The 27119-nt window shown below is 41.2% G+C and overlaps 1 protein-coding gene across 1 annotated transcript in view; it reads right to left on the bottom strand.

Moving 5' to 3' along the window:
* The window catches only part of DNAI3 (dynein axonemal intermediate chain 3), a 73190-nt gene extending 48653 nt beyond the window's left edge, over window positions 1-24537 (bottom strand). Inside the window, exons 1-7 of the mRNA XM_037163965.2 lie at window positions 24459-24537; window positions 15077-15172; window positions 14635-14673; window positions 5324-5505; window positions 3962-4066; window positions 1384-1542; window positions 171-370 (exon numbers count right to left, since the gene is read on the bottom strand). Coding sequence (XP_037019860.2) covers window positions 171-370; window positions 1384-1542; window positions 3962-4066; window positions 5324-5505; window positions 14635-14673; window positions 15077-15158 — 767 coding nt within the window. The 5' untranslated portion in view covers window positions 15159-15172; window positions 24459-24537. The remainder of the gene's footprint in view (window positions 1-170; window positions 371-1383; window positions 1543-3961; window positions 4067-5323; window positions 5506-14634; window positions 14674-15076; window positions 15173-24458) is intronic.
* Between the last annotated feature and the right edge of the window lie 2582 nt (window positions 24538-27119).

The raw sequence follows: 27119 nt of genomic DNA, 5'->3' as shown, positions 1-27119 counted from the left end.
TTTAAAAGGCATAGTTGAAAGCAATTTCAACTTCCTGAACTGACTCTATAGAGATCTATGTCATCATTGTCAATCCATTTCTATTATGAAGATCTCTCGAAATAATCCTGGACATTGCTAGATTTTGCTGTAATTGCCTTTGAAAATACATAAACCCACTGCATACTTACCATCTTGTCTGAGTGCTTGTGTCCATGACTTGGGGGATTGCTTGCATGCCAACATCTTTCTCAAGTTGCTTAATAACAAAATTTTTATCTGGGTAGGCTGTACATTCAATATAGCCATCTTTAACACTGGAAGCATTCTGGTCACTAAACTTAATCGGTGCACCAAATTCATGTCGTTTTCGAGAAATCATGTATGTAATCTGCAACACAGGTAAGCAGTAAAGGTAACATAATCAGTTCCCTGGAGAAAAATGGCTGCGTGGCAGCCCATGAGGGTGCTCTGCCTACATGAGCTCTGTGTATAATTTCTTTGTACCCTCGAGCCCCATGTACTTTTTGTTCTCTGGCCACCACCTGCTGCTGTTCTGTGAAGCACCGCTCCAAGGCTACAGGGACCATTTTTACCTCAGGTACAAAGAGCAGAAAGTGACTGGCTCTTCACATCTCAACCCATCATGGACTGGTAGGAGACAACTGGGAAGCTCATCTCTCTTGCTTCTCTTCCTGACAATTCTGAGCTGTCATTTACCATCCAGAGTTCCCCGAGGGGCTCTGGCTGAAGTCTTCCCTCTGCAGAAATTTTGCCTGAGATTGCAACCTTGCAGGGGTTTTGCCAGGGCCCCCTCCCATTGCTATACCTGTTTTCTCATGGGATGCTTTCACATCACTCACATCCAACACCTCTTCTCAGGGGCTGCTCTGGCAATGCCTCTTTGTTACAGGGCTGCTATAACCAAATACCACAGATTGGGTGGCTACAACAACAGGAATTTATTCACTCACAGTTGTGGAGGCCAGAAGTCCAAGATCAAGGTGTTGGATGTTGGTTTTTTAATGTGGTCCCTAAGGGAGAATCTGTTGCTTGTCTTTCTCTAGCTTCTAGTGGTGACAGCAATCCCTGGTGTCCCTTGCCTTGTAAATAACAGCACAACAATCTCTGCCTCCTTCTCATATGCTGTTCTTTCTCCCTGTGTCTCTGTGTCTTCATATGGCCCTCTTTTTATAAGAACCCCAGCTATTGAAATAACACTCTCCCACTTCCCAATAGGTCACATTCTGAGGTTCTAGGGGTTAGGATTTCATATCTTTTGGGGGGTGGAGATAGCTCAACCCATGACTACAGCAAATATGGGAGCCTCACAAGTCCTTCAGGAATAAATGTTATTCAGCTACAGGGAGGTGATGACTAAAGGTAACAGTTCAAGCCTCTGACCTGCTTTGTAGATTCCTCAACTGATTCCTCCTCGATCTCTTTTTCGCTGCCCAAAGAAACCCACGGTTTAGAGCAGGGTGGCTTGTAGATAAATATGTCTTCAGGAACAAGCTCTTTAAATTCTTTATGTTCCTCCTGTTCTTCTGGAACTTCTGGGGGCTAGAGTAACATAAATAACATTCCAAAATATATGACCAAATTTAGGTTATAGCTGCATCTATATGTTTTGCAACAAAGTTTAGTTTTATATAAATTCACTAAGTGCTTCTGTATTATTATTCTTCTTTGTTGGTTCCTGCTTTTCAATTAAGAGAAAGCAAGCAAGCAAAAAAAAAGGAAGAACAAAGAACAAAAAAAAAGGTATCAAGGATACAGACAGAACATGACAGAATAAAAAGATGGGAGAGTAAGAAAGCAAAAGATATGCAATAATAAGACAGCATTTACTGCACATCTTTATAAATATGGAATACTAAAACTGAATGTTAAATATAAAACTAGTTCTCTCTGACCTAATGAAATTTCTTTGATAACAGGATTATAAATATGAATAAACATGATATACATTAAATAATAAGTGAACATTTTAAAATCAAGATGTCCACAAGAAGATACATGGAGACACATGTCGATATATCAAAGCCTATATCTATGTCTCTATAATCTATCTATAAGTTGAGTAAGTATCAGTAGAAGTGAACTGATACATTGTGTCATCATCATAAGATAAAATCCCATAAAGCAGTTGCAATTAACAAACTTAATCTGTATTTATATATGATATATAAATATATCAACATGAATGGTGACCTAGAATTTTATAATTTAATGAAAAACAAAAATTGGAGAATGATTTGCATAATTTTATGTGACTTTTAATAAAAAAGTACAATAAAATACATTATTCGTGGAGCATGCATATGTGGTAAAAACATAAAACCATGGACAGGCAGAAAATACAACAACTTTTGAATAATGGTTCCTTGTAGAGAGAAGTGGAATTCCAGAGGATACGAGGGGGGAGTGAAGCCTTATCTATTACATTTTATTTCTTTAAAAGTATATAGTAAATATGATCAGACATTTAATATTTGTTAATTCTGGGTAGTGACTGTGTGGGTATTTGTTATTCTACTCTCTGTATGTTTGAAAATATTTCACTATACACAGTTATGCGCTGTATAATGACATTTTGGTCAACGATGACAGTCCCATAAGATTATGATGGAGCTAAAATTTCCTATCACTTGGCGATGTGGTAGCCATGGTAAAGTCATAACACAATGCCTTTCTTACATGTTGGTGGTGATGTTGGTGCAAACAAACCTATTGTGCCATCACATATAAAAGTAGAGCACATACAACTATGTACATGATACTTGCCAATGATAATAAATGAGTACTATGTTACTGGTTTATGTATTTACTATACTTTTTATCATTATTGTAGAATGAACTCTTTCTGCTTATTACCAAAATAGTTTGCTGTAAGACATAACGTGTCAATGTGGTACGTTGACAGCAATGGCAAACATCTTGCGTTTACTGCATGTCTGATTGCATCATTTTGTCTTGTGCTTGATTTAATCTCATGTCGTTTGTGTGTTAATGGTAGCCTAGTAGCAATAGGCTGTACCATCTGGGATTGTGTGGTGTCGCCTGTGATGTTCCCATAATGAGGGAATCACCTAACGACACATTTCTCAGTTGTGTGTGTCTCTGTGTTTGAGCAGCACAAGACTGATGGAAAAAAATTAAACACAGAGAAAAACAACCATAAAAATAAAATTGAAAATGTTAAGGCTAAGTAAAATATTACTTTTAGTTTAAAAAGTATTAGATATTTTGGAACTGTATGCTTTCCTTTATTTTTCCTATTTATTGAACAACCACTCAAAACCCTTTGTCTACCTCAGTTTTACCAAACCTCCCCACAAGAATGCCAGATCAGAAGGTGAGTCTAGAAAAATTGTTCCCTTCCATGACCACTTTTTAAAAAAACACCCTAAAGGTGAACGGATTTTTTTCTATAGAAATTACCATTCTTTTATCTTCTGCTTCCCTCCCCATCAACTGCCCACTGACAAGTCGTCCTTTCAAAATCCTGCTTTTAAATAATCATGGCAAATATTTATGGAGTACCCAGCTCTTTGTCAGGCACTATGCGAAGGCTTTACCCTGGATTCATTCATTTAAGTTTCACAACAGCCCTGGAAAGGGATATTCCTGGCGCCACTGTTTTTACAGGTGAGTGGTGCAGCGACGTACCCCAAGGTATGCAGACGGTAAGAGGAGAACCAGGAATAAGGCCAAGGAGTGGCCGAGGGCAGTGGTACTCCAGATTACCTGTTTCAGCTCTCACGGGGTCAGTAAAGCAAATAAGTGGAGTACCTGCTACCCTAAGATGTTTGACTTAGTCCATCCCAGTTACTGCTCACCTCCTCTAGGTGCCAGAACCTGGTCTAGGCCCCAGGGAAATGGAGCTGAACAAGAAGGATCACAGCCAAGCATAGGTGTCCCCCACAGGTGCTGCTTCCTCCTGACACTCCACAGAATACAAAGGCTGGGGTGTGCTTACATTGAAATAGAGTTCCTTGCCCTCTTCAGTTCCAACTATATAAAAGTTAAGTCCATATTTGAAGTCCTTGTCATGAACAAGCAGAATCTCATCTCCAGGATATGCCTAAAGGAATTTAATCAAAAGAGAAGGTTATAGAACATTCCATCCAAAAGCAACAGAATATACAGGAGTCAGCAAAAGTAGCCTTATAGTTGTTTGTATGGAAAACAACACAATAAGTAATAACTAATAATACAAGAATAAACTGCTTCATATACACCTGGAAACCTACTTTGCCCACCCCTGTACATTCTTCTCAAGGGCACATTGAACATTTTAAAGGCTAGATGATATGTTAGGTCACAAAATAAGTCTTAATAAATTTAAGAGGATTAAAATCATATCAAGCATATTTTCTGATCACAATGGCATGAAACTAGAAATTAATTATACAAGCAAAACTGGAAAATTCACAATATGTAGAGATTAAACAGACTACATGCTACTGAATAGTAAGAGAGAGCCAAAATGGAGGTTAATGGCATCCACTGGCCATTCAATTTATTCAGACATCAGCACAAAATTGATATTTCTCTCTCCCTGGCTGGCATAGCTCAGTGGATTTAGCATGGGCCTGTGAACCAAGGGGTCACTGGTTCAATTTTCAGTCAGGGCACATGCCTGGGTTGCAGGCCAGGTCCCTAGTAGGTGGCACATGAGAGGCAACCACACAATGATGTTTTTCTCCCTCTCTTTCTCCTCTCTCTAAAAATAAATAAAGAAAATCTTTAAAAAATTGATATTTCTCTAGTCAATCACTTATAAAAGGTAACCACAGTTACTTATGGTTATCTTATGGTTATCATAGTTATCTATGGTTATCTTAGTGCTAATCTATGGCTAATAAACCCAAATTGCAAACTAAAAAAATGAGTTTTTATGAACTCTAAAATGCTTTTAAAACACAATAGGTCTAAATAGAAAAATGTAGTAAGCAATGATATTTCTAACAGGAAAAAAAAAAGAAGCATCTCTTTTATTTGGCTTTATGCTCTGTTGCATGCTAGCAGACAAATGAGGACCAAAGTGATGAACTAAACAATTAAAGCAGTATGGGAACATAAGAATAGATCCCTACTCCAGTTAAAACTGGGCACGGATCAGTTTTCCTGGGTGTGGAATAAGGCAGTCACTAGTAAGTGTTTGCTTTTAACACAGAAACACCAAGCAGGATTCCCAAGGAGGTGTGGGCAAGCTAGTATTTGTACTAAGTCATGGCCAATGCCAGATTTGAATGCAGCAATCCCTGCAACTTTCGTTGTTATGCACCAGGAACCCCTTGAAGCAAGATTGAAAAATAAAGAGGGATGTTGTGCTTACCTGGATAATTTTTTTGACTGGGTAAAAATCAGACACTGCAGCTCTGTTGGAAAAGTCTGCCAAAATATCTTGTTTTTTGAGAAGCTTATAAGGTTGTTCATCTGTCAGGTCTTCCTCTATGCGGCAGTTAAATATTTCTTGGGTCTTGGTAGTTAGCACTAATGGATAAATTTCTGGATGACCTAGGGAAGACAAAGTCGAATTTTGACATTAAATAACCATTTTAAATACTAGCAATGGGAAACATGCAATTGTTTGTTCTAAATACTTGGTTAAAATTTTTAAAAGACTTTAAAATCTTCCTTTGAAAGCAAGTCTATCCATTACAAAAAAGTAAAAAAAAAGATAAAAAGGAAAATAACACTCACCCATAATACTGCGTCTCAAGGGAGAACCTGTATTTCCCTCTAGCCAGTCCATGTGTAGTATATTACATGAAACTTTACATTCTGCCTTTAATACTTATGTCACAAGAATTTTACTATGATATTGTGTAATCTTTCTAACATATTTTAAATTAATATAACTCTGTAGCATAGTTTATAATTGTTCTGTTTTTGAAAAACATTACATTCCCCCCTCATTTCTTTAGAATGATTGTAAACAACTCTACAAATGGGTATGTAATGTATAATTTTTTTAAATCACATTTCAGATTTTCTTAGGATATTTTTTAAATTGAAATTATTGGTCCAAGGGCGTGATCACCTTTTCAGACTCTATCAAGCCTGTATTGCTTTCCTAAAGCATCTCCCCCACCCCAACCCCTCCCCTGCTGCTCTCTCTCACTAGGTGACCTCACTTCCTACCTCGAAGAAACAATTCTGTGTCTGTACAGCACAGGGCTCTGGCTGTCCTGCAGCCCTGTCTCCCAGCTGATTGGTGCCGCCTTTCCACCCTCCCCTCCTCTCGAGGGACCTGCCGGCCCCTCTCCACCCTTCGTAGACTTCGAGGCCCATTCACTTTTCCTTGCCCTTCAACTTGTCCTGCCTCTGGGCTGTTTTCCCTCAGCATGCAGATTTGCCCAGTGGACTCCCATTTTGAACAAACCTTCTCTTGACCTTATATCGGTACCTCTGCTCCCTAGGGCACCTTCTTTTCACAGTTAAACTTGTCACTGCATTCTTCACATCTTAAAGCTACTGACTTCCCAAATAAGTCGTCTTAGCAAACCCTTGGAAGTGGGGAGAAAGGTGGGGTGGGGACTCCCTTTTCCGTCCTGTGGTTTCTCGGTCCCAGGTTTGCCCTCCAAAGAAGAGGGAAGCGCGGTTCAAGAGGCTTCCACTCCTCTCTTCCTGTCGCTCTTTCTTTCCCACCCCAGGCCAGTCCTTGGCTGCAGGAGGCCCTTGGACAGGGGGGTGGAGGAGGATAGGTATCCTCTCGCCTGTTGTCATCCTCTCTAACAAGCCTTCTTCTCATTTTCTTATCACGTCAGCTTCAGGCACCCCAGTCTCAGCTCTGCACCTGCCCCCAGATCGCCCTGCCCAAATCCCTTCTCCCAGGGTCCCGCCGTCACTCATTCCCCTCCAGGCCCTACACACCTGGATGCCCAGATAGGCCCCCTCCCACTGTGTCAAGGGGACAGTGCATGTGGCCTCTCACATTGGATTCTGAAGTTTCCCACACAAACATTTACCCCTCACTAATGGCTCTGAGGTATAGTTATCCAGGTAATGTGGGGGTTTCAATGACTATATGCATAACACTGATTATATATATGGAAATGTATTCCAAATTGCAATCTGTTGGCATAATAAACATTTGGAATACAAGTTGTTCATAAATTACAGGCAACTGCCCATTTTCATCTTCCTCAAAGTGCTAACCCTAACTTTCGGTGTAAAGAAGACACTCCATAAACAACTTGAGTTTATTAGTTTATTCACATACAGATTATCCCTGTGAAAACATTCTGCTATGATAATTTGTAGTGTCTAATGCACAATAAAAAGTTCTGCAGTTTTGCCTTTCAAAACCACTAGGTGGAACTGTGAGGCCCACGGACGGAGGCATTCACAAAGGCCGGAGGGCCCTCTGCCACCCAGGAAACAGAAGACAGTGACAAAGGTTGTGCTCGATGTCACCTCCCCCCACCAAACATGCTTCAAATTCCACTAGCTGGACATTTTTCCCCTAAAATGACCCTTTCACACTAATTGGACTCTATCAAGGAAACTTTAACATAGGCTCTAACTTTCCTTTATCTGGTAGTAAAACTAATAGACTCTTTCTTGCTGCAGTTAGCAATCAGTGATAACTTTAGGCAGCTGGTAGCCAATAGACCACACAAACTCCCGCAGTCTGCTACCTTCCAGCACCACCTGCACCATGGCCAAACTACACGCAGGTAGGCCTGATGCTTCTGGCCACTCCCAAGGGTCTCTGGCAAAATTCAAGAAAGAATGTTGTTATTCAGGCTTCGAGGTCTACACTGAAGACAGCACCCCAGGCATCCAACAGTGAGGCTGTGGTGATCAGCAGTGAGGTAGGCTAAGTGCTACTGGCCCAGGAGAGTGGGATGCTGGTTGCTCTAGGCGCGTCAGAAAGATGATGGGGCAGAGGAGAAGGCCTACAGGGCCGCCTGAAGCTTACAGAGTCAGGGTCCTGCCACAAGGGCAAGACCTGCTGGCTAAGGTGCCAGGCTAGGCTGGCAAGTGCATAAAAATGTGGATGAGTAATAGCCATGTTAATTATTGTAACTTGTTGTTTTATTCTTAGTCTTGATTTTCCACAAGCAAGATCTGGACACAATTTTTTGAGGCAGGTACAACACATTTCTTTGAGGCAGGTACAACACATTTTATTGCAAAAGTAAAAATTTCTAAGCCTTCGTGTCAAGAGATGCTGTGGAGAGTAGGTTTTCCCAGGGTTTTTTTTCTTCACATTTTTTTTATTGTCATTCAAGTACAGTTGTCTCCATTCCCCCCCATCACTCCCCCAACCCCAGCCATCCCCACTGCCCATCCTTGACCCTACCCCACTTTGGTTTTGTCCATGTATCCTTTATACATGTTCCTGAAAACTCCACCCCTCCACTTCTCCTCCACCCCTGTTATCCCCTCCCACCTCCCCTCTAATTACTGTCAGTTTGCTCTTAATTTCAGTGCCTAATTATGGTAACTTCTGTAGAGCACCTGCTGCATGCCAGGCGCTGCTGTCACCACTTTACACGGATGGTCAATTCATTTAATGTTCACAACAGTCTGGGCTGGTTACTGTAATTGTCTCCATTTTTTAAGCTGAGGAAACAGAGGCCTACAGAGTTCAAAGACCACATTCAAGGTCAGGAGCTAGGAGTTGGAAACAGGGGAGCTGGGGTTCAAACTGAGGTCCCTGCACCCTTACTGCCATGCTCTACTTTCTGGCTGATGTGCGAATGACAGGGGACCCAGCAGCTGAAAAGTGTTAGTTTAAGGTTAATAGGAGTAAGTCTGGTAGGTAATGAATATGTTAAAGCTACTGTTTCAGAAACTGCAGGGTGCAGCCCACCCTGGCTTCCGGGGAGCCTGGTGACCTCCTGGGGCACAGGCTAGAGACATCTGAGCCATTGTGTTCCAGGGAGAGGCAGATGACGGCCCACCCAGAGACAGCTGACCACCCAGGGCGACAATGCTGCAGTTTTTTAATCTAATTTTCCCTGAATTTCAAAACCTCTCACTGCGCTTTGTTCTTTGTTATAAACGGGCTGTTTTGGAAGGAAATGTAGGACGGTCAGTTAGGGTGCGAACCAGGGTCTTCTCTGATCACCAGCCATCTGAATAAAGTGCCCACAGTGATTCAATCCCTGTCTCAGCTTATTGGGTTTGGTAGGTGACAGGCAGCATGAACACCACCAGCTTTTCCGGTTTCATGAACACAGCAGAGCACAGTGGAGGGTCCTGCTCCTTCTCCACACACAGTCAGAGGTAATAGGGGTTACATTCCACAGGATGCAGTGAATGGCAGTTATTTACCTAGTAGACCAATGGAGCAGGGGCCAAAAACAGACTCAAAGTCTACACAACTCACTCAGAATCTTACAGTGTAACAGGGAAGAGGCCTCGGCAATATACATTATGTCCTGTACATTGAAACAGAATTCATTGAAATAACTTCCATGCATGTCATCTGTATCTTTTCAAAAACATTTTGGTTGCTGTTTACTTTTTCAAAGACAGTTTTATTGAGATCTAATTGACAAATAATAAACTGCATGTATTTAAAGTGTACGATTTACTAGATAAATGCATGTACCCCTGAAATCATCAGCACAATTGAGATAAAGAACACATCCGTAATGCCCCAAATTCCTCTCGCTCCTTCCTCTCAACACCCCTCCCCATCTCCAGGCAACTAGTGATCTACTTTCTGATACTATAAATGAGTTTTCCTATGGAATATTTATAAGTGCAATCACAAAGTATGTGTTCTTTTTGTTTTGTCTTCTTTTACTCAGCAGAATTATTTTCAGATTCATTTATGTGGTTTCATGTAGCCATGGTCCACCCTTTTGTGTTTCTAACTAGGATTCCATGAAAAGAAAAAGTTGATTAGGCAAAAATTTAAGACTTATAGCTTTGGGTGTGGTATCTCAAGTTCACAAGACTTTCTCCTATGTTGTCTTCTAGAAGTTTTGTAATACTTGGTATTGTATTTAGGTTTATGATCCATTTTTTTTAATATTAAATTTTATTTAGTTACTTTTCAAGTACATTTTTTTTAATCTATTTCTCCCATCCCACCCCACCCCCCCCCGCCCCGGTCTCCCCCCTCCCTCCCATTCCCCCCCACCCCCCCAGTCCTCATCTTTGTGTCTTTCATACTTGTTCCTCAAAATCCCTCCCCCTTTTTCCCCTTAAGTTCCCTTCCCTCTCCCCTCTGGTCGCTGCCCACTTGTTCTCTATTTCAGCGTCTTTGTTTTTATTCTGTTTGCTTGTTTGTTTTATTCTTTAGCTTCCTGTCAAAGGTGAGATCATATGGTATTTGTCCTTCAATGCCTGGCCTATTTCACTCAGCATAATGCTTTCCAGTTCCATCCATGTTGTTGCAAAAGGTAGTAGCTCCTTCTTTCTCTCTGCTGCATAGAATTCCATTGTGTATATGTACCACAATTTTTTGATCCATTCGTTTACTGATGGGCACCTAGGTTGCTTCCAACTCTTGGCTATTGTAAATTGTGCTGCTATGAACATTGTGGTGCATAGGTTCTTTGAAATTGATGTTTTAGGATTCTTGGGGTATAATCCTAGCAGTGGAATTGCTGGGTCAAAAGGCAGGTCAATTTTAATTTTTCTGAGAAAATTCCATACTGTTTTCCATAATGGTTGTACCAGTCTGCAATCCCACCAACAGTGAACTAAGGTCCCCTTTTCCCCACACCCTCTCCAACATTTGTTGTTTGTTGCTTTGTCTATTATAGCCATCCTGACTGGTGTAAAGTGGTATCTCATTGTGGTTTTAATTTGCATCTCTCTGATAGCTAACGATATTGAGCATCTCTTCATGTGTCTCTGGATATTCTGTATGTCCTCTTTAGAGAAGTGTCTGTTCAAGTCCTTTTCCCATTTTTTAATTGGGTTCGATGTCTTCCTAGAGTGGAGTCGTGTAAGTTCTTTGTATATTTTGGAGATTAAACCTTTGTCTGAGGTATCATTGGCAAATATGTTTTCCCATAGACTTGGTTGTCTTTTTAATTTAATACTGTTTTCTTTAGCCATGCAGAAGCTTTTTATTTTGATGAGATCCCATTTGTTTATTCTTTCCTTTATATTCCTTGCTCTAGGGGACATATCCGTAAAAATGTTGCTGCGTGGAATATCTGAGATTTTCTTGCCAGTGTTCTCCTCTAGGACTTTAATGGTGTCACGGCTTATATTTAAGTCTTTTATATGATCCATTTTTAAGTATATTTTATTGATTGTGCTATTACAGTTTTCCCAATTTTCCTCCCTTTATTCTCCCCCCTTCATTCATGCCATGGGTTATACATATAAGTTCTTCAAGTTCTCTGTTTCCTGTACCATTTTTGACCTCTCCCCATCTATTTAATGCCCACCAATTATGCTTCTTCTTCCCTGTACCTTTTCTCCCTTATTTCTCCCTTCCTCCTCCCCACTGAAAACCCTCCATGTGATGTCCATTTCTCTAATGCTGTTCTTCTTCTAGTTGTTTGCTTAGTTTCTATTTTTGTTCTTTTTCTTTTCTTTTAGGTTCATTTGTTGATAGTTGTGAGTTGTCATTTTACTGTTCATAGTTTTGACCTTCCTTTTCTTAGATAAGTCCCTTTAACATTTCATGTAATAAAGGCCTGGTGATGATGAACTCCTTTAAGTTGACCTTATCTGGGAAGCACTTTATCTGCCCTTCCATTCTAAATGATAGCTTTGCTGGAGAGAGTAATTTTAGATGTAGGTCCTTGCCTTTCCTGACTTTGAATACTTCTTTCCAGGCCCTTCTTGTCTGTATGGTTTCTTTTGAGAAATCAGCTGATAGACTTATGGGCACTCCTTTGTAGGTAACTCTTTCCTTTCCTCTTGCTGCTTTTAAGATTCTCTCTTTGTCTTAAATCTTGGGTAACTTAATAATGATGGGCCTTGGTGTGTTCCTCTTTAGGCCAAACTTCTTTTGGACTCTCTGGGCTTCCTGGACTTCCTGGAAGTCTATTTCCTTCGCCAGATTGGGGAAGTTTTCCTTTATTATTCATTCAGATAAGTTTTCAGTTTCTTGTTGTTGTTCTTCTCCTTCTGGCACCCCTATAATTAGGATATTGGAACATTTCAAGATGTCCCAAAGGTCAAAAGTCTCTCTTCATTTTTTTGAATTCTTGTTTTTTCATTCTGTTCCAGTTGGATGTTTATTTCTTCCTTTTGTTCCAAATTGTTGCTTTGAGTCCTGGTTTCCTTTCTGTCACTGTTGGTTCCCTGAATATTTTTTGCTTTATTTCATTTTGGGTATCTTTCATTTTTTGACCTAACTTAATCAGTTCTGTGAGCCTTTTGATGGCCAGGGCTTTAAATTCTCCATCAGATAGGCTGGCTATCTCCTCATCACTTAGCTTTCTTTCTGAAGTTTTGCTCTGTTCTTTCATTTTGGCCCTATTTCTTTGTTTGGGGCCCCTGTTAAGCTGTAAGGGGGCAGGGCCTTAGGTATTCACCCAGGCAGGGCAGTCCTCCTGGCTGCACTGTGGCAAGCCTGTTGGAGAGGGGCCAGAGAGGGAACAATGCAGCTTGCCTGCTGGGTTCTAGTCCACTTTCCAACAAACTCTCACGTGAGACTGGGGGTTTCTCCCACCATGGCAACCACCATAGTCTGCAGCCAGCTCTGAGTCACAGTTTCCCCTTAAGTCAGCCCCACCGAGTCAGATGGGGAAATGCTCTGCCATCTTGTTTCGGCTCTCATACTGGAAACAAATGTCTTTCCCCCTGTCTAGTTAGTGCCACATGGTCCACATTTTTGTGCTTTTTATTGGTGATTTTGTTATTTAAATAGGATACCCAAGTGTGGTGCTGAGGTGCTGTATAATGTTCCTAAGCACAAAAAGCCTGTGATGTGCTTTGCAGAGAAAATAGATATATTAGATAAGTAGGGTTAAGGCATGAGTTATAGTGCTGTTGTCTGTGAGTTCAGTGTCAATGAATTAACAATGTATATTAAATAAAGTGTGTTTAAAAAGAAACACATGTAAAATATTATATATTGCTTGGTTATTGAAAATGTTATGACCAGAGGCTCATGGGAGCCTAACCCTGTATTTCCCCTAAGAGCAACAGCTCAGTATTTGCTCATTCAGTGTTCACAGCAACTGTATGGACCTTCCATAAATAATGAGAATTAACTATACTTTAACTTCAGAATTATGGTAAGTGCTAGGAAGGCAAGGGTACTAGGTGAAAGGTCTTCGGGAAACGCCTCTTCCAGAGATGGGTTTGGAGTCAGGATCTGAATGATGAGGAGATAGTGGCATAAAGATCTGGAGGAAAATCTAACCAGGCTCCTGAGGCAGAAGCAAATGTAGTATGTTCTGTGCCAGGCAAGACTGGCAAACCATAGGTAGGGGCAGAGAGTCGAGAGAAAAGATCAGAGAGGAAGGCAGAGCCAGGACCACCATAAGGATAAAGAAAAGCCACAGGAGAGCAGGAAGGAGACATGGCAAGTTCCATGTGTAGAATGGATCGAAGGATGCTGAGTGGAAGCAGCGATACCAGGTAGGAGCTAAGCAAGTCATCTAAGTGAGACATGTGGAGGCTTGGACTGAGGTAGTAGATGCGGAGATAATGAGAAATGGATGGTTTTGAGATATACTTTAGAGGAGGAATTGACAGGAGCCAGGATGGTTTAAATGGCAGTGAGGAGGTGTTGAGGGAGAGAATGGGGTCGAAAATGACTCCCACATTTCTGGGTGGTACATTCTCGTCAATTCCATAAATATATGGAAATATATGTTGGGAGGCATAGCCTGCTCCAACGCCACTTACTGTTCACTGACATCCTCCACTGTCTCCCTGCCTCTACACTCCACATCTCCACCCTCTCTGCCCCCAGGCCCAACCCATCCCCTTCTCATTCTCAGACTAACCATTAGTGCACTAGTTCCCTAACCATTTTCTGCTCTGCCCTCGCCATTGCCTTTCTCAACAGAGTAGTCAGGGTGACCCAGTCAAAACAAAAGTCAGATCATGTCACTCCTCTGCCAAAATACCTTCAAAAGCTGTCTATCCTGTCTATCCTATTTGGTTAATAGCCAAAATCTTGACAATGGTCTACAAGGTTTCAGAGCTTTCTCTTTTCCACCCTCACTGTTTCCAGATGTGAAGAGCATTATCTAGTTCAAGTCTAACAGAGAGTTCCAACAACAACAAAAATAAAGACTTGTTAGTTATTCAGCCTCTAAAAGTAGGACCAACATTAGTTTGGTTGTCTAAGTTCTAGGGGGTTTTTTTTGCTTAAAAATCAGCCTTCCTCCTTGAAATAGTAGAATCTTACTGTGAAGTACAGATACATATTGCTCATGAACCAGAGTTTTAAAAAATATTGTGCTACTAAAAGTGATAACTTGTAGTTTTATACTTTATAATTACAAAAGTTCTCTCAAAAAGCATTCAGTTTGGATGTTGAAGGGACTAGTTGCCCGAGTCTATTCCTCGGTTTTTCTCTCTTCCACTCTTGCTTTTTATTCTTTCTTTAAACATTTTCATTGCATATTCTAAATGACCGGATGTAATTTTGGTCCATGTACATTTTCATTAATCACTTTAATTTACAATATTTTCACTTGCTTACTGCATACTGAAATATTGTAACTGGGGACAATTTCTACATTGTATTCCACTTACCCATGCTCTCCATGTTTGTGGGTTCTTCCTCTTCACCGACTGGAATATAATAAAATGATGTCAAATTTACATTTTTTGAATCAAATAAATATCTTAGTTTATTATTTTTTAACCAGGTCTCAAAACACAAAATATAAATGCAAATATACAATGAATTCTTAAACGTATTTAATGAATAACTAAATAGACAGAATCTGAATAATTGCCCTTTCCATAGAATTATCTCTTAATGATGTGTTTTCTATGGTATTTATTTGGTAGTATAATGAAATAAATACAAAGTAAGAATAAATGCCCATATTTGAATTCCACTTATGTTAGCTTTTTTAAAACCAAAATATTTAAGTTTATTTGATACATAAAACCATGAACATTTTTGTTGCCAATATATGTATAAATACTAAAGCCATTAAAAATTCTATTAGTGAAAAGGCAATCCTACCAGGAAGCAGCTCCTTATTTTTGTCACGTTTTGCCGCTTTTTTTGAACCTGATTTCTTCCGTTTTTGCGATTTTGGAGCCATGTCTGTGACTTGGGCTGCGCAAAGAGACAATGTCATTAGGAAGTATCTGGTTTACAGTTTCAAATAGTAAGCATTATCATTTAGTAAGCATGAGAATATGCTTTCTAAGTTTAGCCTAAGCTAAATCAACATATATCTTCATAGAATGGGTTTTCTGTGGGCAAAGGTGTATTGCAATGATGGCCTTACTGACAGATCTTGCCCTTGCAGCCCGCCATTCAGCTGAAGCACCAGGAAGTGACCTGCCAACACCTCACGGTTTCAGCCCCAGGCACCACAGGGGATGCTGCTGCCCGGACTGTCGCTGCAGTTCTGCACCCAGGGAGTTGCTCTGTGCTGTCCAGGGCCTGCCTCCCTGGCAGGTGTCCCAGCTACAAAGACAGGTTTAAAGTCTGTGGGCAGACACAGGGTCGCAATGCGCATATTTGTGCATAATTTTTAAATTAACATAATTTAAATAGTACTTCTGGCCTAGCACGTGTGCATGTGGCCACTTGTCCTTATTTACGCTGTCAGAGAATGCCTCCGACAGTTTCTCCGGAATTGCTCAGTGGTTTTGACAGTACATAACACTGGCCAGGGGCCTTGCCGTGACATCAAATCCTCCTCATCTGCTCAATGCGCAACTCTGCCCCGTCTTGTTAAATGGTTAGGGTCGTGATTTCAGGAGTCTAACCAAGGCAGGAGACAGCATGGGAAGAACTCTGAGTCTGCTCTGCTGTTACTGGCCAGCGTCTGGCATCCTGGTTTCCAGGAAATGCCTCTTAGCACTTAGGTAGAATGAATGGCACGCCAAGGTAGGGAGAAGGAGCCGGAGACATGTCTCACCCACTAACTCAGCAGTCCTGAGCCAGGTCCGATAATATTGCCAGGTGTTCCAAAAGCACAAGAAACACTATGTTAGCACAGGAGGAGGGAAGTCCTTGAAATTCTGTGTATTGTTTCCACTACCTGGGGAAGAAGGCCTTGAAACAGTGCTTTCAACCCCAGGCCTGAAAGGTAGGAGAGGGTCCACAGTGCCCAAAGGAAGAAGCCCATAAAACAATTTTGGTTGTTTGCCTACCTCTGGTCACTATCTGCCTTTGAGGGAGTCCCAAATGCTTAAAAAAAGAGCCCATAAATAACTTTGGGTAACTGCCCCAACTTTAATCAACTGCCTCCCGTCATGTATCTTTTTACAAACAGATGAGCAAATGGAGTCTAGAGCAAGATAAGGATTTGGGCTGACAGACCCCCACACATACCTAAGTTTGGGTACTCAAGTTCCCCCGTGAACACTGGCACCACTTTTACCAGTCAATCAGTATGTAACTTCTTGACCCCATCCCGCCAACTATGTAAGTCCTCAGAACAAAGGACCTGCCGTGCTTCCCTTCCCCCCCGCCCCCACCCAGCCTTTGGCTGCCATTACTTTCACTGCCCTGCTTTGCCCTGAACCTATGCCTTTCCCCCCACATCCTGACCTTAGCTAGGCCCGTTCTCTTTCATGGCAATGGATCATCAATAAACCCTGATTGCATGCTAATAGATTTGCTAATCTGTAATCCTTTACATGCGTGGGCAAAAAGAACCAGGTGTCTGCCATTAACATAAACAGCAGGGTTTAAAAACAAGCTGTCCCAGCTGAGTAACCTTGGGCAAATTGTTGACCTTCTGATTCTCAATTGATTCATCAGTTTAATGGCAATAATAAAACTTATCTCACAAGGTGGTTGTGAAGATATCATGACATAAAGTTACATCAATATCAACTCAGTCATCTTACACTGTTTGACTCATTTTAATAATCCAACACAGACTGATATTCTTTCTTAGTATGGGAGAAAATGAAACTTTTCTCTGCCCTCAAGGCTCTTTTGGTTGGTCTAATAATCAAATAGGTATGAGACAGATTAACCAGAGGAAATAACCAAATTTAACATGTATGTTTGTATGGGAACCCTGCATACATGAGAGTCAGAGATGCCACATGCACAAGAGTTTCAGAGACAGAAAGAGAAGTTGAGGTACATATGACATTCTGAGCAGGGCTGGAGGTAATGCATGCTGGTTTCAAAGGGTTATTTCAAGAAGAGCATGTGTTCAGTAACTATTAGTTTGCACTGCCACACAGACAGGTAACTTAAAAAGTCACTCTTCGTTTTAACTCTTCTTGTGGGTCAGGCTCCTAATTTAAATTCTTCTAGATAGTTAAGGGTGGAGAGCAGAAGTTTCTCTTGGGCCTGCAGGGTTTTGGTTGCTTTTACCTCAAAACAATCCACACACCACTAAAACACACCTAGAGGCAGCTGGGTCTGCAACCCTACCATTGCCTACAGCCAAAACATGCCTCATGCCTTGATTACTAAATCTTGACCAAAGTGTGTGTGTCTGTGCATAAGTGTTTGGATATGCACATTTTTTCCTTCAGGTTTTTCACATGTATTTTTCAAATTATAATAATGATAGCTCATGTTTGTTGACTGCTAGGTGTCAGGCATGATTCGAAGTAATTTGCATGTATTTTTTTAAAAATTTTTATTTCTTTTTTTTATTTTTAGAGAGTGGGGAAGGGAAGGAGAAAGAGAGGGAGAGAAACATCAATGTGTGGTTGCCTCTCACGTGGCCCCCACTGGGCACCTGGCCTGCAACTCAGGCATGTGCTCTAACTGAGAATCAAACTGATGACCCTTTTGTTCACAGCCTGCATTCAATCCACTGAGCTACACCAGCCAGGGCTGCATGTATTTTGTAAATTTATTTTTAGCCAACCTTTTAGGTAGGCATTTTATTAATGCTGTTATCTGCATCTCCATTTTATGATGTGCAATCAGAGGCCTCAAAAGAGACCAGGTAACTTGCCTGAGGGGACACATAAGCTGTGAGCAAGAGGCCACGTGTGAGCCCCAGTGGTCTGGCTCCAAGGTCTGCGCTCCTAACTTTGTACAAGACTGTCCCTTAGCTTTGGCGGGCGAGGCTCAGTGGACTGAACACGAGACTGTGAACCAAAGGTTGCAGGTTTGATGATATTTCTCTCCCTCCCTTCCCCTCTTTCTAAAAATGAATGAATGAAGTCTTAAAAAAAGAAAAGACTACGCCTTGAATTTCAGGAGTAATTACTTACTGTGCTTCAGTACAAGTGAAGTTATTTAAAATAATTTTACCTAGAGAGTTATGGTGTGATTAGCATTTTATGTTTAGGAATTTCTACTTTTTAAATACTCTGCAGTGGGTGGCTCTGACCCATCTCTTCCACTTGTCAGGTGCCCATTTCCCTTTCTAGCTGCAGCATAATTTCATGTCTGGAACCGAATCCTGTTTTCAAAATATTCTTTGTAAAAGCACTCCTCTCCATATTCTATTCCAGCTGCATTTGACGTACAGTACTCGAGAATACCACCTGGACTCACTGTACACACACACACATGCACACACACCATCACTGTCACCACCATCACCCCACCCCACGGCCACCACTGTGCCTTCCAGAAATACTTATTGAGAAAGTGTTATGTACCGGGTGCCGTTCTCGGTGTTAAAAATACAGCAGCGAACAAAAGAGGCAGCCCCTTGCCCTGTTAGAGCTCACATTCTTGGAGGGAGACAGGAAGCAAAAAAATAAAGGAGTAAAATAATTAGTAATTTAGATGGTGATAACTATTAAAGAGAAAAATCAAGTAAGAAGGGGAGAGGGATTGTAAGGGTAAAGACATTGCAATTTTATATTGAACAATCAAGGAAGGCCTCACTTAAGCAACATTGGAGCAAAGACCTAAAATGCAGAGAAGAGAGGAAGGCAAAAATGCAGATATTTGAGGGAAGAAGGGGGATCCCGGGGGAGGAAACAGTAAGTGTAAAGGTCCTGGGGCAGGAGTGTGCCTGGCACATGTAAGAAAACAGCAAGAAGGTCATGCTGGCTGGGCTAGAGTGAGTGCGGCGAAGACTAGGGAATGAAGTTGGTCAGAGAGGTGATGGGGGTGTATAGTAGTCAGCCTGGCTGCAGTAATGATATCCCCCAGGTCTCAGTAACACACGGCAATCATTGATTTCTTCTCATGTTCTGTGAGTGAGTTTCTGCTTCAAGTCTGGTTCTGGGACCTGGGCTGAAGGAGCAGTCCCTATCTGCTACCATCCACTTTCACGGCGGAAGAAAAAGCGAGAGCACTTACAGAACCATGTTATGCCTTCTGAGTCTTCCCCTTGGCACTGGCACGCTGTCGTTTCTGCTCACATTCCACTGGCCCAAGCAAGTCATACAGCCAATCCCGATAAAGGGCGGAGACTATCTGCTTGCTTGACAATGGTGAGAATATGTGATCCTCTTACAGAGAAAAGAGGTGACAGTTGGGTGTGATTATATGATACGCCACAAGAGATCTAGGTCATGTAGAAGGCCTTGAGTTTTTACTCGGAATGAGGTGGAGAGCCGTTGGGTGATATTGAGCTGAGGGGTAACTATTTGATCTGACTCGCATTTTAAGAATCACTGTGGCTGCTGGGTTGTGAAGACAGCAATGAGGAAAGGGCTGAAGCCAGGAGTCCGAGCAGGAGACATTCAACCACCTGAGAGAGATGATGGCAGCTGAGCCCAGGGAGGTGACAGTGGGATGGAAAAAGTGATTAGGTATTTTAAAAAAAAATTTTACTCATTTATTTTTTAGAGACATGGGAAGGGAGGGAGAAAGAGAGAGAGAGAAACATCAAATCAGTTGCTCCTTCCCCTCACCCCAACCGGGACCGAACCTATATAACCCAGGCATGTGCCCTGAGCAGGAATCAAACCAGTGACCTTTTGCTTTGTGGTATGTTGCTCAACCAGCTGAGCCACACCACTGGGTCAAGGTTCTGCGTATTTTTTGTAAGGAGAGCCAGTAGGATTTGCTGGTGACTCAGATGTAGGGTCTGAGAGAAAGAAAGGGATCAGGGATGTCATTAACGAGTTTTGCCTAAGAAATTGAAAGCATGGGCTTGCTGTGTGTTGAGATGGGGATTCCAAGGGAAGATTCGAAAGGCAAGGTCAGGAGTTTACTTTTGGGCATGCAAAGTTGGACTGTAAAGTGGACTGTAAACTCTGGGGGGGGGGAGTGTAAGCTTGGTAAGTGGCATAATTGTGCATACTTAAAACATTGTGGAATTAGTAATTCCTTCTTCCTTTCCTTCCTTTCTACCATTCTTACCTTATGAATTTCTAGTCTAAATAAAAGGTTTTTGACTAATGGCCTATGGAATAACCTATATGTATACTGAGTTAGTTTTATATTGCTGTTTTAAAAATTACCACAAATTCAGTGTATTAAAGTAACACAAATTTATTATCTTACAGTTCTGTACTTCAGAAGTCTGACATGAATCTCACTAGGCTAAAATCAAGGTATCGGTGGGGTTCCATTGTTTCTAGAGGTTCTAAGGGAGAATCTGTTTCCTTGCCTTGTCCATTTTCTAGGGGCCACCAGCATTTCTTGGCTTGTGGGTTCTTTTTTTCCCATATTAAAAACCAGCAATGGTGGGTTAAGTCCTTCTCACACTGCATACTCTGTCTGACTTTCTCCTCTTCCTCCCTCTTCCACTTAATAGGACCCTAAGTTTACACTGTGCCCACAGGGAGGAGATCAGCTGATTAGCAACTTTAATTCCTCTTTGCATATGGATGCTAACATATTCAGTTCCCGGGGAGTAAGAGATGCTGTACTAGTATTAAGACTGACTACGTAGGTATCAGTTTAACACAATCATCCCAAGAAATAAAGTGATCACTGTGCCCAGTTCTTTTCAAATACTGCTATTAAATGCTCTTTAGGTAATTTGGTTCAGCTCTCAGTTTTTAGGGGAAAACAAAGTCAATCCATCACTACAGTGGGTGACAACAACTGAGAAAACATTAAATGTATGCTACCTTACCAGAACAACTGACTTTGTACTTTCACAAATATTAACTCCTATGTCTAAAATGCTGACTAGCAACCAAGGAGAAAGGAAGACAAAGTTGTTCTACAGGATTTTGGAGTTCCCAATCCTTCTTAGTAAAAAAGCACAGTAGCTCAGTTGCTAGGTATCATAGTTGGGGAAGTTCACTCACTGCGGTCAGCCTGGTGAATATAGTCAAAACTGAAAAGAAAGAGACTGCTTTGGAAGTAGCTACCTTACATTGCATTTGCATTTCATGTGAAAGTGTATCATTTATATTAAGAATCGCAAATGATAAAAACTCTACCAATATTGTGTCTAGAAAATTTACCACTTTAAATTGGAGATATCTAAATGAAACGAATGATTAGTCTGAATGATTTCTAAAAACACACTTACTTAGGTTTATCTTTATACACATTTCCTATTTAAAAATAAATCTCAAGTAAAAGATACTGCTTTTAAATTATAGTAGGGCTTAGATTTTAAATACAGATTTCACTTTACTAAGATTACTCCAAAATGCTGACCAGCTAAAGTAAATTTATTATTAAAAGTAGCAGAAGAGATACCTCATCTATTCCCAAAATAAAGTTTATGCTTACCTCACTGGCTTGTATTACAATTGGTTTGCAAAAGTACTACAACTGGTTGAATTGCAAAACAGAATTTGTGAAAGATAACACATAAATATTCAAGAATTCTACTTAAATATTTTTGTGTTAAAACCACGTATTTTCTTTGTACATTAATTGACCTCCAGAATACCTTTCTGCTACCACTGTAGCAAAGGACACACCTTCCACCTTCCACATTAACAGCAAAGACATTAGAAAGCAACAAGAGAATTGCGTACAGGGTAGGGCCACCTCCGTGTAACGGTCAAAACCCGTGCACTCCAGTGATTCTGAGGAACATTGTATTCAGAACTGTCCATGACCTTGTTCCAAACTAACTTTCAAGACTTGTCCATGACTATATCTTTTTACGAACCTTTTATTATTTAGAAGGATAAGTTCTGCCTATGAAGAAATATGTGAGGGATTATAATTGATATAATACAGCAATTTAAACAGTTATTAGTGCCTTCACTTCGTTTGGCTATAATGCACACACCCGTGCACACGTTCCCCCTGTTACCCATATGCATGCGTGGCTTACTCCCAGTCCTGAGTAAGGTCTGTAGCACGGGCACATTCCCTTCAGGTAGCAACTTCCTTAGAAAGTGTTATGTCCTGAGTCTTCCTCAATTAGCTGACTTTGTCTAGTGGTCACCATCCTCTTTTCTCTTCCAAAAGCATTTGTGAACTCATCATACTTGTCTCCCATCTTTTCTTTTTTTTAAACAGTGATTTAGACTGTGATGTAAAACTAACATCTTGGGAGTCTGGTAGATATATCTCTGGTGATTGACCAAGAACTGCTGCCTCTTGGTCAGTCTCCACCAAGACCCTGATTCAGCTTCAGGATTCTCCTGGGCTCTTCAGTGGTCTTCCAACAAGTACACAACACAACATCTACCCCTCAGAAATAACTGTTCCTACACTTCCAATTAGTCTGTTACACTTGCTCCAACTGACCTCCACCTCCTTCCAAGACAGAAGGCTCATTTAAGTAGATGCTATTCTTTGAAATGGCTCCTCAATTCCGAGCCCTCATTTCCATAGCCTCCATGTGTTCAGGCCTTTAACACGTCCTGCGTACCAGAGCCCCTACCTACTTGGGGCCAGGAACCCCTTGGCAGCATGGTGAAACCCCATGCGTCGGATAAAAACATGGAATTCCAAGGGAGACCAATTTTATCAAAATGGTACAGTTATCAAAATACTTTTAAAATTATGATATAATAATTTATGTATATCTTTATGAATACATTAAATAACAAGATCTGGCAATGATTCTAATTACCACCTTAATTTTGAAGCTGTGAGGAGAATAAGTCAGATATCTATAACATCCATAATGTCATATAAAAAGAGCTATAATTTCTCTTAGTGACAAACCACTCACAGGTCTCGTGGTTTGTTATGAAATGCCTACATTTCAATGATCAGTTAGTAAAAATAAATGCGATTTGATTTCTCTGCCCTCCCCTCAGCCTCCGCCTGGTTCGTGGACATTTTTAACTGGCCTCCCCAACCCTGTTCCAACCAGAATAGTCACCCTCAGGACAGACCTTCAGAGCCCTCTTTTTTAAATGCAGATCTTAACAAGTCATTTCCTTGTATACTGGGGAATATAATAATGCGAGTCCACAGCCACATTCTCCTCCGTTAGTGGAAAAATGGGGCTCATTTGAAATGTACACTTCCTGGAGCCACTGTGATTCTGCAAGTCTGGGCAAGCCTGCATTAAAAAAACTACTATGAAGCAGTCTTGCACAATGGTCTGCAGACCAGACTTTGAAAAACAAGAAAAATGTGTAAGCATCACCTTTAACACCCTTCACAGTCTGTGTCACCACATCCACTCTTTGAGTTCTACTCCAGCCTTATAGCATTACTCTCCAATCTCTAAACAGTCCCCTTGTCTCCAGATAGTCTTCCTGTCTCCCTTTGCAGGCACCCCTCTCCCTCCCAGACACACCTGCCCCACACCATGCACACATTTCTCTGCTTGTTTAAATCTCGCTCATTCTTCAAACTTCAACTCCAGTAGGACCTTCTCCCTTAAGCCTCCCCAACTTTCTCACTCAGAGGTGTAAACAATTTTGTTCTTGATGCTTTCTGATCACACTGTAGGGCACATGCCAGGCTTTTGTAAAGGCAGCCGGCCTGGAAGTTGCTGTGAATTTATTCAGCATTCAGCATACACCAGGCAGAAGAAGAGAAAAATTGAGCAGCAGTTAGGGACTGGAGGTCACTAGATGAGCAAGATGAAGTCCTTCCTGTCAAAGAGTTCAAGTTTTCCCCTTCATTTTCTTTTCTCTTAATCTACTCCAGCTCCCTCTTAACGGCCCTGAAATCACCTCCCTAATTACGGTACTTCAGCCAACATTTATCTTTTCTTTTTTGATCTCTGATACCGCTACCAATGAGTAACCAGGATCATTCTGCTTCCTCTCCATCCATCCATCCATCCATCCATCCATCCATCCATCCATCCATCCATCCAGTATTTATTGAGCTCCCACTATGTGCCAGACAACCTGGTAGACACCGGGAGTAATACGACTTGTGAATAACGCTCAGTACCTTCTCTGAGAGTTCTTAAGAGTGTCGTTAACTGCTATCTTGTTGTTATTTCTGTCTTCTAGCTAGGCTAGAAGTTTTTTAAAGGCAGGAAGAATTTTGTACTGTTTTGCAGTCTTCACTGCTTTTAGCACATAGCTGGCACTGCAAGTGTTTCGATGCTCTTGAAAAAGTGAGTAAAATACTTGTTTTCCAAGCCTCCTTTCCTATTCAGAGATTCCCTTACCTGATACCGCTAAACTGAAGAGAAAAGCAGGCTCTTTGCAGTACCCTAGGGAGAAACTCCTTCTGGGGCTGAAGGTGGAAGTGTGACTCTCCTCTCAGAAAAACAAGAGCACAAACCGCAGCTCCTCTACAGGCTGTTGCTGTGACGCATCCGTTGCTAAGAGAAAAGAGGCGGTGACTCGGCAGAGATTGACAAAGCTCCAGTACCAATACAGTCTCCGTTCCCTAACAGTCTCTCAGAACAGGCTTGTGATTGGTTGCTATGATGAAAACGTCACGTACTGTGAAAGAAGGCTAGGCCCGCAGTTTCCACTTGCAGGGAAGGAAGAAGTGCAACTGATGTAAGGTTGAGGACTGTCGCTCTGCCAGACCCCAGGTCTGATCAGCTTGGCACAGTTCTAGCATACTTAAAGGAGAATCCTTTTCAAGAGGATTCTAGACTAGGTGTGGGCTCCAGCAGCAGGGAGAGCAGTGTGATGGGAAGATTGCTGTGTTAGCATCTTAAGGCAGCTGCCCTGCTTACCCCAGCTGCCCCAGCTGGGCCCTCCCAGATACCTGCTTTAGATTCCAGTGTTAAAGAGAGATAATTGATTCGATTATCTTCTGAAATGTTACCTTTTGTTCTTGTCTATCTTCTGAAATGTTACCTTTTATTCTTGTCAAAGTAACTTGTGTAAAGAGTTTAACTCAAATCGTAAGTATGAGTTTCAGGGGAAGAAGATTAAACCCCTGAGGAACACCGAGGTTCATTTTATCCGCTGTTATGAGTCCTATGGGATTTACACACCTCCTCTCCCTGAACACTGTTTCCCGTCCTTGAAAAAATAATTGTAACTGATTATTTGTAAGCTGGCAGAATTTAACAAAGCAATGCAATTGACTGCTATAATTGGTCCAAATTAATTTTTTTACACTCAATTTAAATGAAAACACTTCATTTCAATGAGACCAGGCTTGTCGACATATCTGAGACTTAATGATCCTAAATTAGATAAGACTTTGTATGATGTGTACAGTGATCATATACATTATTTCAAGTTTTCATTATTTCAAACTTCTGAAGAATTTGCGCTTGCAAAAATGCAAATAAATTTTACTAAAGCAGTCACTTTTTAAAGTCACTTTTGCAAAACAAAACAGGAGGAGGACTTATCATGAAGCTTTCCCCAGGCTCCTCCACTCCTCACATTGAACAGTAGGTTTCCCCCTGGGCTCGGTCCTGATTCTTCTCTCACTCTTTGCACTTCCTGCTGCCATCACATCTACTCCCTTTGGTGCAGCCATCTCTCTGAACCCATCGATGACTTCCATTTCTGTACTTACTCTCCATCCACTCAATTCCAGACCTGAATTCCCACTCCCTACTGGACATTTCCAAATACAGGTTAGTTCACCATGTTTGATGGTTGCTAAATAAAGATACTGAACGCAGGAGTGCATGAGTGAACTACTGTACTACAGGCATCGCAACTCAGCAGAGTCAACTCATTGTCTTTCAGCCATCTTTCGAGTACCTTTGGAAACTTTTTTCCTCCTTTATTTTCTACCTTAGGTAATAGTACCCAATGTCCATCAGTTTGAAGAGCGAGAAATCTCAGTCATCCCCTCTTCTACTGCTCACAGTCCACCTGTCACTCTCTTACTGTTTTCATACTCTAAATAGGTTTCAAACAATTCATCTCTTCTTGGCCATCTGTACTGCCACTGCTTTATTTCAGGTGTGCCTTGTCTTTCACCTAGAGGGTAATAACAGTTTGTTGATTTGTGCTGTCTCCTCCTTTCTAATTTATTTTGCCAAATTGCTGAAGAGGGTTTTACTACAAAGATTCAGTCCTGACATCACCTGCTTACATATCCTCCAACTGGCATATGAAACCCTGCACAAATAGGGTTCTGAAGGGTATCTTAAAGATATATGGATAATGAACTATTTTTTCTAACCTCATTTCCTGCCTCTTTCCCCAGCTTAACCCAACATTTTAGTGTTAATGCTTCTCATGTAAAGTCTGTAATAGCTGAGGACTATGAAACCATAGGGGTAGGGAGTTGGCCATAGGTTGATGGAAAGAGGTGTGATAGCGTGAAACAGATTTCTGCAAGTTACATATATTTATTTCATATAAATAAGTTATGCTGCTTTACAACGTATTTGTTTTAACTTTTAAAAATGCCTAAAATTCCTACAAAATGTCATTTGTCATTATATCACAGTAAAATTGAAAACATGTCTAAAATCACTATTAACTAAAATTGATGTGAAATTGAATACACTCAGTGAAGCCCCAGGCAGCTGAGACATGCTCGCTCTGTGTTTTTCCACAGCACACTGCTACACAGCCCAGGGGCCTGCATGTCCCGGGGTGAGAGGCGGAGTTCTGGTTACATGGAGCTCTTGAGCACCCCCGAAATGTACTGTATCTTTCACATCTGTGCATCTGTCCATCTTGTTATTTCTACTTCCACCTCCACCTTACTCTAAAACTCCTTTTTTCATCTTCATTACTTGATAAACTCCTATTTATTTTTCAAGATCCAACTCAAATATCACCTTTCTGTAAAGCCATACAGGCACCCAACAGAATTAGTCACTCTTTTCTCTGTCCACTATAGCAAATATTCATTGCGTTGCAATGGCTTGTTTATATGGATGTCTCTCCCACTG

The sequence above is a fragment of the Artibeus jamaicensis genome, unplaced genomic scaffold, assembly GCF_021234435.1.
Source record: "Artibeus jamaicensis isolate MK-2021 breed Jamaican fruit bat unplaced genomic scaffold, CSHL_Jam_final scaffold_1019, whole genome shotgun sequence".
Lineage (NCBI taxonomy): Eukaryota > Metazoa > Chordata > Mammalia > Chiroptera > Phyllostomidae > Artibeus > Artibeus jamaicensis.
Note: the sequence above shows the minus strand (reverse complement) of the source record. Positions and strands in the feature narration are given on the sequence as shown.